The sequence below is a fragment of the Peromyscus eremicus genome, chromosome 13, assembly GCF_949786415.1.
Source record: "Peromyscus eremicus chromosome 13, PerEre_H2_v1, whole genome shotgun sequence".
In the NCBI taxonomy this organism is placed as follows: Eukaryota; Metazoa; Chordata; class Mammalia; order Rodentia; family Cricetidae; genus Peromyscus; species Peromyscus eremicus.
The window spans coordinates 36474293-36490900 of NC_081429.1; the positions used below are offsets into that span (position 1 = coordinate 36474293).

A 16608-nucleotide genomic window follows, 5' to 3' on the forward strand; every position below is an offset into this window, starting at 1 on the left:
ACTCACACCAAGGATTTAAGTCATCTGACTCCTCTCTGAGTCTCCAACCCCCAGCAAAGCTATGGCTAACTGCTATTGTTTTATTGATTTCACCTCTCTTTCTCTCTCTCTCTCTCTCTCTCTCTCTCTCTCTCTCTCTCTCTCTCTCTCTCTCTCTTAAAGATTTATTTATTATGTATACAATGTTCTGCCTGCATGTATGCCTGCAGGCCAGGAGAGGGCGCCAGATCTCATTACAGATGGTTGTGAGCCACCATGTGGTTGCTGGGAATTGAACTCAGGTCCTCTGGAAGAGCAGCCAGTGCTCTTAACGGCTGAGCCATCTCTCCAGGCCCCACTGAGCCATCTCATGCACGCCATCCACCCTACCCCTGTTTTTCTCTCCAGGCGTTTTCTCTTCTTTTTATTTATATTTGTATGTGTGAGTGTATCTCCTGTGTGTGCAGGTGTCTTTGGAGGCCAGAAGAATTTGTTGGATCCATGCCCTGGAGTTAAGAGTTAGAGGTGGTCGTGAGTCACTCAGTTTGGGTGCTGGGAACAGAATTTTCTGGGTCCTCCAGAAGAGCAGTGAACACTTGTAACCACTGAGCCATTTCTTTGTCCTCAACTTTCCGGTTTTGCTTAGGACAGTTTCTCATGGGCTAGCCCCGGCTGGACTTGACCTTTCTGAGAGTCTCCTGCCTCAGCCTCCCTCACAGTGGGAAGGTGGGAGCCACCACGCCTTTTTCACTGCCTTTTGTTTTGTAAAAGGTACTTTTTGTTCATGGAAAGGATGCTTTCCTTTACAATGACTACAGATAGAGTTGGAGCAGTTGTTTAAAGCTTTGTGAAAAATCTCTGGTGGTAATAATGAAGTCAAGATACAAACTTGCCGGAGAGGAGACTCTATTCAGATGTACATCTAAGGACCTTCTGATGAGGGCATTCAGCTTTGGCATAAACCTTTAGAAAGGGCAATTACTAAAAAGCTCACATTTGCAAATCTCTAGACTTCTCCGTCTGTGAAATCCAGCATCAGTTCTGTTAGACTAAACTTGACATTTCTAGTATTTACTTTTTTTTTTGTTTTGCTTTATAGGAGAGCTTTATTTGAAGAAATATATTTAACCATTTTTTAAAGATTTATTTAATAATTATGTATACAGTATTCTGTTTGTATGTATGTCTGCACACCAGAAAAGGGTACCAGATCTCATTATAGATGGTTGTGAGCCACTATGTGGTTCCTGGGAATTGAACTCGGGACCTCTGGGAGAGCAGTCAGTGCTCTTAACCTCTGAGCCATCTCTCCAGCCCCTATTTAACCATTTTTTATACTTTCAAAAACAAACCAAACTGTAGTGGTGATGCCTATAATTCTACCACTTGAAAGGTTTGGGGGTACACAGCAAGAACCTGTTTTAAAGTACACTTTGAGATCTTTGGCAGCAGTTAACTCTGCAGCTCACACATGATTGAGCCTGTATGATAATGAGTATTCAGAGATGGGTAATGCCTGGGGGGCGCTCACCAACCTAAGACAGAGCACCTGTGTGGCCTGGGCAGGTGTCTCCATGGGTAAGGTGACCTGCTGACATCCCACACAATCTAAGTCAGAAGCTCATTTTTTAGTAAAAGGGGGACCTGTGGGGCCCTGGCCCCCATTTTGGGTAACCGTTGCCTTGCTTGCTGACCGTGACCTTGATATCCTCCCTATGCTAATTCCCTGCCAGGTTCCACCCTCATGAATGCTTAAGGGAAGTTCCTTGTCTGTGTATCCTGCATAATGGGCATTAACAGCTTAGATGCAAGATTGTAAAACATCAGTAGCGAACTTCTGCCCTTCGGGGTTCTCCCATTGTGCTGTTAGCCTGTATTTAAGACCTCCTCCTTCCTTCAACAAATGGCATTTGGCACACACAAAAAAATTGATTCCTGGCATCAGCCTCAGACCTCCATGTGCACACAAATACATGTCCACACCCACCCACACATGTGACCACACATGGAAACATTTATATATCAATATGTGTGTGCCATGCACACACACCCCTACAAATGGGGAAAGGAAAAAATGATAAAAACAAAATGTGGTTTAGTTGAATGTAAACAATACATCTCACTGGCAAGAATTATTTTTCTCTGACTCTCTGTTAAAATCCTCAGCCTCACCAGGCAACAGTGGCACTGTTTAATCCCAGCACTCGGGAGGCAGAGCCAGGCGGATTTCTGTGAGTTCGAGGCCAGCCTGGTCTACAGAGCGAGATCCAGGCCAGGCACCAAAGCTACACAGAGAAATCCTGTCTTGAAAAAACAAAACAAAACAAAACAAAAAATCCTCAGCCTCCTAATACCACCAGGTGGTGGTGACACACATCCTTAATCCTAGTACTCGGAAAGCATAGGCAATTGGATCTCTGAATTCAAGGCCAGCCTGGTCTACAGAGTGAGTTCCAGGATAGCCAGAACTAGACAGAGAAACCCTGTATCAAAAAAAAAAAAAAAAAAAAAGCATAAAACTGTGTGCATGGTGTAAAGGCCAAGTACCACAGGACCTGTCATCACAGGAATGTAAGCCCAGCTGCTTACACAAGTTCAAGGGTAGCTTGGGTTATTTAGTGAGGCATTGCCTCAGAAAAGTAAAAAGAGGCTGGAGATACCACTTCATGGGAAGGGAGTGCTTGCCTAGTGTGTACAGGAACCTAGTTTCAACCCTCAGAACTACAAAGCTCTATACACTTTAAGATCTCCTCTGACTCCTACCATTTGTAGCTAATAGAGTAGAAGATAGATAACACGGGCCAGTGTGTTGGGTCGGTTAGCAAAGCCACTTGCTGCCAAGCCTGATGCCTGATTTCACTCTTCAGGACTTACCTATTGGAAAGAGAGAACAGACCCTGTAAAGGTGTCTCTGACCTCCATATGTGTGTTGTAGGACGTGTGCATACACAACACGTATGAAACAAATGTAAAAAATTGTAATTAAACAAAGAAACAAAAAAAGACATAAAGCCAGGTGTGGTGACACACACCTTTAATCCCAGCACTTGGGAGGCAGATGGATCTCTGTGAATTTGAGGCCAGCCAAGTTCCAGGACAACCAAGGCTGTTATACAGAGAAATCCTGTCTGGGGGTGGTGGGGGGAGACATAGGGGAAATGGGTTAAGCAGCTACAGCATACTCCAACAGCAGCATACATAAGTTTAATTTCTTGCTTGTATGAGAATGCTCAACTGGTGTGATATTCAGAAGCCCCAGGTCCTCCTAATTTGTTGCTCTGTCTAAGGTGCTGCCTCCATCCATGTGTTTCCAATTGAGTCCTTATTTCAGGCCACAGATTATGGGAAAAGAAAAGGAAGGCATTGTTAGAATTCCTAGCCACTCCCCCAGCTGTATGACCACACATGCGCTGTCCAGGAGCCAGGCAACGATGCTTAGTCAGCCTAGGGCCTTACATCCTATGTAATCCATGGGCTGTGTGGCCATAGCTACATAAGCCCATATGCGCATGTGGGGGGGGGACCTATAAAAGTGGGTTCCATCTATTCCTTCCTTCTCTTCCTGCACAGTCATTCCATAGGCCTACGCACACCCTTTCTGTTCCCTTCCCTTAATAAACTCTTGTTGTGGGTTTTGTTGTGCCTTGTGGCTTTTCTCACACTGTAAACAGCACCGCTTAATAAATAACATTGTGCCGCTTAATAAATAACAGGCATACCTCTGCCATTTGAGGGCCTGACCCCAGTCAGCTTGTGTAATTTCTGGACACTTTGCATTGGCTAGCACTTACTCACATGGTCATGCTTGGCTCCAAGGGAGCTGGAAAATGCAGGTGGCCATGTGCCAGATAAAACTTGAGAAAGAGCAGATATTTGTACAACAATTGGTGTCATGGAGAGAAGTAAAGGGTGACTTTTATGGTAGTGAGAACATGCTAAGCCTGAGGTAATGAAACAAATGTTGGGTCCTGTAAGGCTTTTGTCTCGGCTTATGGATCTTGATCTGGAGAACAACAGGATTGAGTATTACTTTGTCAGTTTCCTATTGTGACTATCTCTGTTGGTTGTCTGTCCAATATCCACTCCCCACCTCCTTTCTTAAAGACAAGACCTTAGTTAGTCATCATATACTGAACAATTGCATTTTGGTTTTTTTTTTTTCTAGGTTTTCCAGGCAGGGTTTCTCTGTGTAGCCCTGGCTGCCCTGAAACTGGCTCTGTAGACCAGGCTGGCCTCGAACTCACAGAAATCCACCTGCCTTTGCCTCCCGAGTGCTGGGATTAAAGGTGTACACCACCACTACCCAACAGCCCCTTTTTTATTTTATGTATTTTGATTTTTTGAGACAGGGTTTCTCTTTGTGTAGCCCTGGCTGTCCTGAAACTCCCACTGTAGACCAGGCTGGCCTTGAACTCAGAGATTCTCCGACTTCTGCCTCTTGAATGCTGGGACTAAAAGCGTGCACAAGCATTGTCTGGCCCTTTTTATTTTTATTTTATTTTGAGACAAAGCCTCTTCTCTAAGTTGCCCAGACTGGTCTCAAATATGTGATCCTCCTGCCTCAGCCTCCGGAGTAGCTGGGATTGTAGACACTGACCATTGAATTCCAGCTAGAGTCAGTTTTTTGTTTGTTGGTTAGTTAGTTGGTTGGATTGAGACAGGATTTCTCTGTGTAACAGCTCTGGCTGTCCTGGAATTTGCAGACTGGGCTGGCCTCGAACTCATAAAGATCCACCTGCCTCTGTCTCCCAAGTGCTGGGATTAAAGGCATGCACCACTGCCTTGCCTGAGCCAGTCTTTTATGTTATATTTTTTAATTAATTTATTTTTTATTTTATGTTCACTGGTGTTTTGCCATGGGTTTCAGGTCCCCTGGGACTGGAGTTACAGACAGTTGTGAGCTGCCATATGGGTGCTGGGAATTGAACCCGGGTCCTCTCGAAGAGCAGTCAGTGCTCTTACCACTGAGCCATCTCTCCAGCCCCTGAGCCAGTCTTAAAGTAGTTGTATTTTGGTTTGGTTTGTTTTTATGGTGGCACATGCCTTTAATACCAACACATGGATCTAGAGGCAGGATGATCACTGTGAGTTCCAGGCCAGTCTAGTCTACAGATCGAGTTCTGGGCCAACCGAAGCTACATAGTAAGACCCTGTCTCAAAAGAGGTTGGGAGAGGAGTAGATATTTTCCAAATCTTTAGCCATTACCCATATTAATAAAAACCGTGTTTGCTGGGTGGTGGTGGCACATGCCTTCAATCCCAGCACTTGGGCAGATCTCTGTGAATTCCAGGCCAGCCTGGTCTATAGAGTTCCAGGACAGCCAGGGCTGTTACACAGGGAAACCCTGTCTCGAAAAACCAAAAGAAAAAAAAAAAGTCTTGACCTTACATTTGATATTATTTCTATTTACTTTTCTTTTCTATGTTTGATATTCTATTATTCTATTCACTTTTAAAAAGATACTGGTTGCAATATACTATGGTTTTTTTTTCATCTCTCTGTGATGGCTAATTTTATGTCAACTTGACACAAGTTAGCATTATGTGAAATGTAGGGTATTTTCTTAATTATTGATTGATGGGGAGGGCCCAGGGAGGGCCCAGCCCATTGTGGGTGGGGCCAGTCCTGAGCTGGTGGTCCTGGCTTCTTTAAGAAGTCAGGCTGCTGGGTAGTGGTGGTGCACACCTTTAATCCCAGCACTAGGGAGGCAGAGGCAGGTGAATCTCTGTGAGTTCGAGGCCAGCCTAGTCTACAAAGCGAGTTCCAGGAAAGGCGCAAAGCTACACAGAGGAACCCTGAGCCATGATGAGTGGTACCCCTCTATGGCCTCATCTGCTCCTGCCTCCAGGTTCTTGCCTTACTTGAGTTCCTGCCCTCACTGTTTTTGATGATATGGAACTGTGAGTGAAATAAACCCTTTCCTCCTCAAGTTGCTTTTGGTCATGGTGGTAATTTTATCACAACAGTAGTAACCCTCATTAAGACACCCACCGCCCCATTAATAGTTTGCAAACTAAAATTTTTTGGAGAAAAAAAATCTCTAAGCCAATTAAACTACCACCTTTCTCCTTGAGCATGTGTGGAAAAAAATTAACCTTTAGAAAAACAAAAGTGTTAGCCACTTTCTTTTTAAAAGATGCCACTAGTGCCTTTCCAGTAAGCCGCTTTACGTTCATCTGCTGCTCTTTGACATTGTAAATGTTGTTCCAGTGTGCTTGACTGACAACTCCCTACTGATAAAAAGCAGTGTACCCTGCACGAATTGATAAGGTGTCACTGCTATGTAGCCCGGAAGAGGCGTTGACTCCAAATGCATTCTGGGACTTCTGCTTGTTTTGAATATTAATCAATTTACTTTATAACCTAGTAATTTCAAAAAGATTTATTTCCAGAAAAATGTTGACAACTTTGTATTCCTCATTAATAATTTAAATGTTAAAATGTGTATGTCTTTTTTTTTTCTTTTGAAACAGGGTCTCATTGTAACCCAGCTGACTTTAAACGCCCTATCTAGCCAGTAATGACCTTGAACTCCTGAGCCTCCTGCCTCTACCTCCCAATACTCAGTTTTTTGGTGGTACATTGGAGTGGTAGTGAACCTACAGCTTTAACCTGGCCCTGTTTTCTTGTTTGTTTGGTTGTTTGGTTTTGCTAGAGACTCTGTCTGTAGAGATACAATCCAGGAGCTAACTTGGAACTCACCATGTAGACCAGGCTAGCCTTGAACTCACAGAGATCTACCTGCATCTGCCTCTGAAGTGCTGGGGTTAAAGAAGAACACCACCATGCTCAGCTTGGTGTTTTGTTTTGTTTGTTTTGTTTTGTTTTGAAATAGCCTTACTTTGTAGCCCAGACTAGCTTTGGTCTTGTGGAAAACCGGCCTCAACCTCCCGAGTACTGGGATTACAGGATTATATCATACCCAGCTCATACTATCCATTTACATGAAAGTTTATTTCTGCTTTGAAATTACCTGTGACATTCATCACTCAGACAGCCTTTTAAACAAACCAACAAACGAAGCTGTGAGTAGGACCAGGCAGAGAAACCAAGACAGCACTCTAAAGACGGTAGGAAAGTTAGGTAGGAAAACTCCAGGGTCACTGATAGAGTTGACTAACCCTGGACATTAATCTGCACTCTTCTTATATAAGTGAATAAACATCCTTGTTAGGAGGTCTGTGTGTTTTGCAACCCCAAATTCCCTTTTAGATAACAGCTGCTATGGTTAGCTTATCTTAATAAAAATGAGCATTTGCCCAGTCAGAATTCCTTACGGGCTTACGGTCTACATCTGGGTGGTTTTGATGGTAGCTGAAGAATGGTTGCTAAGCTCTGAAACTGAATACCCTACCATCACAGATCTAGAAAGATTAACTCCCCATATAATGTTATTATGCTATATTAATATTCCATTGACTAGAGCTAAGAGTGTGGGCCAGGAGTAGAGTACTGGTCTAACGTAAGTAAGGTCTTAGGTTTGGGCCCCACCAATACCAGTATATACATAATATGTATGTATATTCTGTTCATTGCATTTTCTTCAAGATTGTAAATGCTTATGTTTATTTATTTAGGATTCAACCTAGAACCTTGGACATGGTAAGCATACTCTACCACTGGGATGCATCCCTAACCTCTTAATTTAACAAATGAATTTCAATAATTATTTCCAAGTAGAACTATAATCAGATGGTTTCAAGAGTTATAGTTCTTCATTTTTCATACTCTGCTCATCAGTGGTTTTAGAATTGTAGGCTTCCAGTTAGAGGAACCTTGGGGGGTGGGCAGACAAAGCAAAGATGAACACTATCATTCCTCACTCCCATTCTATGAATGACTAAATGCTTTGAGAACTGAGAGAGAGAGAGAGAGAGAGAGAGAGAGAGAGAGAGAGAGAGAGAGAGAGAGAGAGGGAGAGATCGCGATTGCGATCTTTGGGGTTCTCTCTTTTGCAAGAATCACAATGGTTTAATTCGGGTTTGTGGATTTTGTTTGTTTGTTTACTTTGTTGTTGTCTATAATGTTGGCTGTGGAAGCTAAGCCCTTACACATGCTGAGCAAGCGCTCTGCCACTGAGCTAGACCCTCAGGCCCCGGGCTAGCGTATTTTAGTTGCTGTAGTGGTCTTACCTCAGTAACAGAAGCTGAGCCCTCAGCATCTTAGTGACTATTTCCCTGCCGACCAGTCATCATCCACACAGCTCCGGGCATTCGTTAACACTGCCTGTTCCTAAGCCCCCCAGTTTCAGAGAGAAGGCTGGCTGGACAAGACAGTCGCAGTTCCCCCAACACAGAGCTTGGATGCAGTGTCCTGGGTTCTTAAATAAAGGAATCGAACAATAATTTGCACCTTGCGCGGCTGTTTCAGGGATATCAGTTGTCAACCGAACAGCGCTACCTCAGGTCTTTTGTAGAGCCGCAGAGCACACCTGGACCTGCTAAACTAGGCAGTGTTAATAGGACCCACAGCCTAGTAGAGTATCAGACATTGGCACCTCTAAGAGTTGGCAAGTATAGTCACGGCCCAATGTCTCTAATTTCGGCTCAGCAGGCTTTAGTGAAGCAAGCAAGGTCAAAGCGAGAATGACCAGCAAATTGTCTTGGCCCCGGTTCTACTCCAGCTGAGGCCAAGAGGGATTAGGTTACTTCCTTAAAGAGAGAAAATCTGAAGGCAGATTTTTTTTTTTTCTTTTTGAGACAGGGTTTCTCTGTGTAGCCCTGGCTGTCCTGGAAATTGCTCTGTAGACCAGGCTGCCTCAGACTCAGAGGTCTGCCTGCCTCTGCCTCCTGAGTGCTGGGACTAAAGGTCTGTACCACTCACTGGGCTGAATCCAGATTTGTTTGTTTGTTTGTTTGTTTGTTTGTTTGTTTGAGACAGGGTTTCTCTATGTAGTCCTGGCTGTCCTCGAACTCGATCTGTAGACCAGGCTGGCCTTGAACTCACAGAGATTTGCCTGTTGCTCAAGTGCTGGGATAAAAGGTGTGTACCACCACATTCAGCACCTATTCTGTTTTTTTTTTTTTTTCTTCAGAGACAGGGTTTCTCTGTGTAGCCCTGGCTGTCCTGGAACTCACTCTTGTGGACTAGGCTGGCCTAGAACTCACTCTTGTAGACTAGGCTGGCCTAGAACTCAAAGAGATCTGCCTGCCTCTGCCTCCTGAGTGCTGGGATTAAAGGTGTATGGCACCACTGCCTGGCCCCACCTATTCTTTATATTGTACAACATCACCTCCCCAAAACCTGCTCTATAATGTCCTTAACAACTGAAAAACGGAGTTGTTTTTTTGAAACAGGATCTTGCTATTTATCCCAAGCTGATCTGAATATTGTAATCCTCCTGCTTCAGCATCCTGAGTGCTGAGATTACAGGCATGTGCCACATACACAGCATTTTAGAGAGTTTATTTTGGTTCACAATTCTAGTCCAAGGTGAAGGACCAACATCTAATAAGGACCTTCTTGCTGAAAGAGTTCCAAGACAGCAAGAGTCAGAAATGCAGGAGAGGCTTAGCCATACTGATTTTTGTAACAGACCAATCTTGAGACAATTCATTATAGCCCTATTGAGGTCCTAAATGTCCCACTTGACCACACATCTTTTTTTTTTTTTTTTTACTTATTTGTTTTTTGTTTATTTATTTATTTATTTTTGAGTAAAAACAAAACTTATTCTAAGCCACAGTCATCCTAGGGTTCCCCCTGCCATATAGCCTCCCTGGTTTTTTGGGTTGCAGTCTGATTGTTCTTTGCTTTATATCTAGAATCCACTTATGAGTGAGTACATACTATGTTTGTCCTTCTGGGTTTGGGTTACCTCACTCAGGATATTTTCTAGTTCCATCCATTTGCCTGCAAATTTCATGCTGTCATTATTTTTCTCTGCTGAGTAGTACTCCATTGTGTATATGTACCACATTTTCTTAATCCATTCTTTGGTTGACAGGCATCTAGGTTGTTTCCAGGTTCTGGCTATTACAAATAGTGCTGCTATGAACATAGTTGAACATGTTTCTTTGTGGTATGATTGAGCATCCCTTGGGTATATGCCCAAGAGTGGTATGGCTGGGTCTTGAGATAGTTCAATTCCTAATTTTCTGAGAAACCACCATACTGATTTCCACAGTGGTTGTACAAGTTTGCATTCCCACCATCAGTGGAGGAGTGTTCCCTTTGCTCCGCATCCTCTCCAACATTGACTGTCATTAGTGTTTTTGATCATAGCCATTCTGACAGGTGTAAGGTGGTACCTCAGAGTCGTTTTGATTTGCCTTTCTCTGATGATTAAAGATGTTGAGCATTTCTTTAAATGTCTTTCAGCCATTTGTGATTCTTCTTTTGAGAATTCTCCGTTTAGCCTTTAGCCCATTTTTTAATTGGATTGTTCAGTATTTTGATGTCTAGTTTCTTGAGTTCTTTGTATACTTTGGAGATCAGTCCTCTGTCAGATGTGGGGTTGGTAAAGGTCTTTTCCCATTTTGTAGGCTGTCTTTTTTGACCACACATCTTAATAGCTCATAAAGGGGATTATGTTTTTCTTTCTCACAGTGTGATGGAAAGACTTTAAACAACCTAAGCAAACACTCTACCACCAAGCCAATACTCTTTAGTGGGGATTCATTTTCAATTTAAGTTTCAAAATGGGTCAACCATATATAAATCATAGCAAAGTCTTATGGAAGGAACGGTTAGGACCTCAGACTCCCTCCTAATGATTTCACCCTCCTACCCTGAAAAAAGGCAGGAAGACTATTCTCTGTAGAGTAAATCAGAGGGGCCTCCTCCAGAGTAGTCAGGAGGAGAAACCACACCTCTCCTCTCCTGGACCCAGACCAATGCACCAGACTGTATACTACAAGTTTTTCTCTAGGGAGCTAAACAGACTTAAAGATCCATGGATATTGTCTCTGGAGGTTGCCAACAAAAATGTTATCCCCTTGGGCCTGAAGAGATGGCTCAACAGTTAAGTGTTGAGGGATATTTGTTCTCACTGACACTCCAAGACTGCCAATAAAGTTTACCTTGAATCAAAGGGCAGAGTCAGTGATTGGCTGACCAGAATTAGCCTTAGAGATTTTAGAGGACCCAGATAGGGGGCACAGGAGATATAGGGAGGGGCTTGGAGAGATTCAAGGCCTTTTTGATATGGGAAGCATGAAGAGTTGTTCCTCTACAACTCTTTGGATCTATTAGGTCCCCCCAATATCTAACTCCTGAGTTTTTATTGATATTAGAAATAAGTTAGATAAACGCATCAGTTAAGAACACTTAATGCTCTTGCAGAAGACTTAAGTTTGGTTCCCAGGACCCATACTGGTCAGCTCACAACTGCCTGCAACTCAAGTTCCAGAGGATCTGATGCCCTCTTCCTATACCCACAGGCTCCTGCATGCATGTGGTACACTTCCATATACCCAAGTACACACACACACACACACACACACACACACACACACACACACACTTTAATTAAAACAGAATCAACAGACTCAGAAGGAAGGTCAAGGACAATTTTATTTGAGTTTAAGAAAAAACAACAGGCAGGCAAGCTATAAACTTCAATATCTGCCCAGAAGAGGAAGCTAGAGAAGAAAGAGATAGCTAAACCTTTTACGGTGGAGGTAGCCCCCTGGCAGAAGGGATGCGTGGCTTCAGAGAAAGAGAAAGCCAACATCATTTGGAAAGAATGCCTAGGCTTTGGTCAGTAACTGAAAGAAAAAGAGATAATTATTATTCCCCTATCCTTAGCAAGTGTTCAGGTACATTAGATTTTCTGTGGAGTGGACTCCTGGCCAGGTAATTGACAGGCCCAGCTGGATTAACTCTTAAGTAAGGAATCAATACTATGTAATGTTCTAATCTTCGGAGCAGAGCAAAATGTCATGTCTCCAGCCAGGGCCAGAGATATCCCATTGTCTTGACTAGAAGGCTTAAGGAGAGGTGAGGCTCACCTTTACCTTTCCAGTGTTAGAGGGAAATGGGAAGTGGGGTCCAAAACCCATCATGAGGGAAAGGTTCCTCCTCAATGGCCTCTAAGGCTACTGCAACCCATCCTCCCAAACTCCCTTCCTCCCTCTGCCCACCCCCTCTCCCACATTTCTTGAGATGAGGTCTCATGTTGCCCAAGCCCTCAAACTGTTTTATGTTGCTGAGGATGACTTTGAACTTCTAACCCTCCTGGCTCTATTTCCCAGGTGCTAAGATTACAAATGGAACCGAGTGATGGTGGCACACGCCTTTAACCCCAGCACTTGGGAGGCAGAGGCAGGTGGATTTGTGGGCTACAGAGTGAGTTCCAGTACATCCAGGGTTAAACCTTGCCAAAAAAAAAAAAAAAAAAAAAACACACACACAAGTGGATGACACTACACCCGGCTTATATTTCTGTTGTTTTCAAATTTATTTTCTCAAACTTACATTGTAGCCATTCATCTGAATTTCGCATTTCTGTGATTATATTTTTCATCTAACTTTCTTTTCTGTTTACTTTTATTTTTCCTTTCTCACTCCTGTATGTTAGATTTTTGAAAATCTGCTGTCTGAGGTTATTTCATGAATCAGAAATAGATCATTATCAGTAAAGTTATTGTGTCAGTCCTTCTTTCATCACTGTGAGAAAATGCCCGAGTAAAACAGCTTCAAAGAGGGAAGGTTTGAGTCCGTGGCCCCTTCTCCCCACTGCTGTGGGCTTGTGTGAGCATCATGTGAAGAAAAGGTGGAAGCAGAGGGGAGAGAGGAAGGGTCTGAGGAGATCCCATGCCTCCAAAAGCACCCCTCAGTGATACAATCCCCCAACTCAGCTCTGTCCCAATAGACTATTCAGCTATGAAGTCATCAAAGGATTAACCTATTCATGAAGGGAGCACCCTTATGACATAACCACTCTTCAATCCTCTGCCAACTGGAGGCTGAGCATTACTCATTATACAAGTCTTGAGGGGTGGTGTGTGTGTGTGTGTGTGTGTGTGTGTGTGTGTGTACCAGAGAAGGTGGTGGAGGAGTAAACATGAGCCAAGTAATATGGCATATTGTATTAAAATGTCATAATTAAACCAATTACTTTGTATGATAATTTAAAACAAAGTTGAACCTAGAACTATGTTATTATGATATTCAGTAGATATCAATAAATCATCATCTTTTTGTTTTGTTTTGGTTTTTGAGACAGAGTTTCTCTGTGTAGCTTTGGTGCCTGTCCTGGGTCTTGATCTGTAGGCCAGGCTGGCCTGGAACTTACAGAGACTCACCTGGCTCTACCTCCCAAGTGCTGGGAATAGAGGTGTGTGCCACCACCGCCCAGCCATTGTTTTTGTTTTTTTGAGACAAGGTTTTCTCTGTATAGCCCTGCTGGAACTCACTCTGTAGACCAGGCTGGCCTTAAAGTCAGAGATTCCCCTGCCTCTGCCTCCTAAGTGCTGGGATTAAGGGTGCCACTACCACCACCACCCAACCTTGCATTTTTCTTTAAAAAAAAAAAAAAAAACAGCAACCAGAAAACCACCAACAACAAAGGGATTTAGGGGTCTCGAGAACCAACTCCTGAAAGCTGTCCTCTGACCTCCACACTTGCACCACAGCAGAGTGCACCTGACTGACAGACAGACAGACAGACAGACAGACACACACACACACACACACACACACACACACACACACACACACACTTAAAATTAAGAAGAAAACTTGTGCCATTCTTTTTTTTTTTTTTTTTTTGGTTTTTCGAGACAGGGTTTCTCTGTGTAGCTTTGCGCCTTTCCTGGAACTCACTTGGTAGTCCAGGCTGGCCTCGAACTCACAGAGATCCGCCTGGCTCTGCCTCCGGAGTGCTGGGACTAAAGGCGTGCGCCACCACCGCCCGGCTTAACTTGTGCCATTCTTCAAGGGCTCTAATCCCACGGCCAGTGAATACTAGATACTGCAGATGGACAGCTAAGAACACAGTGACCTTTACCAGCATCTCCATTCTTATTTTCTTACTTTACAGTGACAAAACTTATTTACCTTGTGTGGTGGCTGGGAACCACGTCTTGAGTATGCTAAGTCAGTGTTCCACCACACAATAACACCCCAAGCCTATTGACTCACTTTAGCTTGCTTATTTCTGTAGGCACCGTGTATACTGTATCCTATTGACTCATTTTAGCTTACTTATTTCTGTAGGCACCGTGTATACTGTATCCTAGACTATTGACTCACTTTAGCTTACTTATTTCTGTAGGCACCGTGTATACTGTATCCTAGACTGGCCTCAAACTTGTTATGCAGCCAAGGATGAGTTTACTATTTTTTTCTTTTCTTTTTGGTGTTTTGAGACAGGGTTTCTTTGTGTAGCCCTGGCTGACCTAGAACTAGCACTATAGACCAGGCTGGCTTCAAATTCATAGAGATCTGCCTGCCTCTGCCTCCCGAGTGCTGAGATTAAAGGCGTGTGCCACCATAAAAACAAAACAAAACACATCTACTTTAAGACTGGCTCTAGTCAAGCGGTGGTGGCACACATCTTTAATCCCAGCACTCATGGGAGGCAGAAGCAGGTGGATCTCTTGTGAGTTTGAGGCCAGCCCAGTCTACAAATCCAGTTCCAGGACAGCCAGAACTGTTATACAGAGAAATCCTTTCTCAAAAAAACAAAAAACAAAAAAACCCAACCAACCCCCAAAAAACAAAAACAAAAACAAAAACAACAAAAAACAAACAAACCCAAAAATACTCACTCCACCTGTAATTCAATGGTCAGTGTCTACAATACCAGCTATTTAGGAGGCCGAGGCAGGAGGATCACAAATTTGAGACCAGTCTGGGCAACTTAGAGAAGAGGCTCTGTCTTAAAATAAAAAGAGCCAGGAGGTACTAGTGCATGCCTTTAGTCGCAGCACTCGGGAGGCAGAAGCAGGAGAATCTCTGAATTCCAGGCCAGCCTGATCTACAGAGCCAGTTTCAGGACAGCCTGGGCTACACAGAGAAACCCTGCCTTGAAAACCCAGAAAAAAAAAACAAAACAAAATGCAATTGTTCAGTATATGATGACTAACTAAGGTCTTGTCTTTAAGAAGGGAGGTGGGGAGTGGATATTGGACAGACAACCAACATAAGCCTAGACAAAAGCCTTACAGGACCCAACATTTGTTTCATTACCTCAGGCTTAGCATGTTCTCACTACCGTAAAAGTCACCCTTTACTTCCCTCTGTGACACCAATTGTTGTACAGATATCTGCTCTTCCTCAAGTTTTATCTGGCACATGGCCACCTGCATTTTCCAGCTCCCTTGGAGCCAAGCATGACCATGTGAGTAAGTGCTAGCCAATGCAAAGTGTCCAGAAATTACACAAGCTGACTGGGGTCAGGCCCTCAAATGACAGAGGTATGCCTTCCTTTTCTTTTCCCATTTTCTCTGGCCTGAAATAAGGACTCAATTGGAAACATGTAGATTAAGGCAGCACCTTAGACAGAGCAACAAATTAGGAGAACCCAGGGCTTCTGAATGTCACATCAGTTCAGGATTCTCATACAAGCAAGAAATTAAACTTGTTTATGCTGCTGTTGGATTATGTTACAGCAGCTTAACCCATTTCCCACCTATGTCTTTTTTTTTTTCCTAGACAGAATTTCTCTGTGTAACAGCCTTGGCTGTCCTGGAACTCAATTTGTAGATCAAGCTAGCTTCTTAATTAAAAATTTACATTTTTGTGTGTGTGTATGTGTTGTGTTGTATATGTGCTGAAATTAAAGGCATGCACCACCATTTCCCAGCAATAACTTATACTTAAAGCAAAATGTCCATCATTTATCTTGTAATGTTTTATTATTAGTGTGGTGTGTGTATGTAAGTGCAGGTGTATACATGCCATGACTTACATGGAGGTTAGAGGCCAAGTTTTGCAGTTGGCTCTTTCAATCTTTGAGGTAGGGTCTCTCTGGTTTTTGTTATGATCCTTACTCGAGGCTTGCTGTTCTACAGGCTTCTGTGTGACTCTCTATCCTTGTCCCCCATCTCATTGTCAGGGTTCTGGGATTATAACCACCAAATCCAGCTTTCTAACATGGGTTCCAGCGATTGAACTCACCTTATCAGGCTTGAAAGAAAAACACATTCACTTGCCAAACTACCTCACCAGCTCAATGTTTGTCGTTTCAAAAAGTAGCTGGAAGTCCAGAGTGATGTCACACACTTTTGATCCTAGCATCTGGGAGGCAGGGACAGGCAGGTCTCTGTATGTTTGAGGCCAACCTAGTGTACTTAGAAAGTTCCAGGCCAGCCAAAGCTACGCAGTGAGACCCTGCCTCAAAAAATTCTAAAGTGGCACATGCACACACATAATCCTAGCACTTAGGAGGTAGAAAGGAGAGGGTCAGGGATTACATATAAGTTTGAGGTCTGCCTGGAATACATGAAACCCTGTTTAACCCCAACACCAAAAAAGTATCTACCCAGGGTTGGAGAGATGGCTCAGGGGTTAAGAATACTTGACTGCTCTTCCAGAGGTCCTGAGTCCAATTCTCAGCAACCACATGGTGACTCACAACCATCTGTAATGGGGCCTGATGCCCTCTTCTGATGTGCATAAAGACAGAACACTCACATACATAAAATACATGAATAAATAAATCTTAAAAATAAGTATCTACC

At 43.4% G+C, this 16608-nt stretch overlaps 1 protein-coding gene across 1 annotated transcript in view; it reads left to right on the forward strand.

The window, feature by feature from the left end:
• Abcb6 (ATP binding cassette subfamily B member 6 (Langereis blood group)) overlaps window positions 1-69 on the forward strand; it is a 2132-nt gene extending 2063 nt beyond the window's left edge. The window contains exon 4 of the mRNA XM_059278808.1: window positions 55-69. Within this exon, the coding sequence (XP_059134791.1) occupies window positions 55-69 (15 nt within the window). The remainder of the gene's footprint in view (window positions 1-54) is intronic.
• The last annotated feature ends 16539 nt before the right edge of the window (window positions 70-16608 follow it).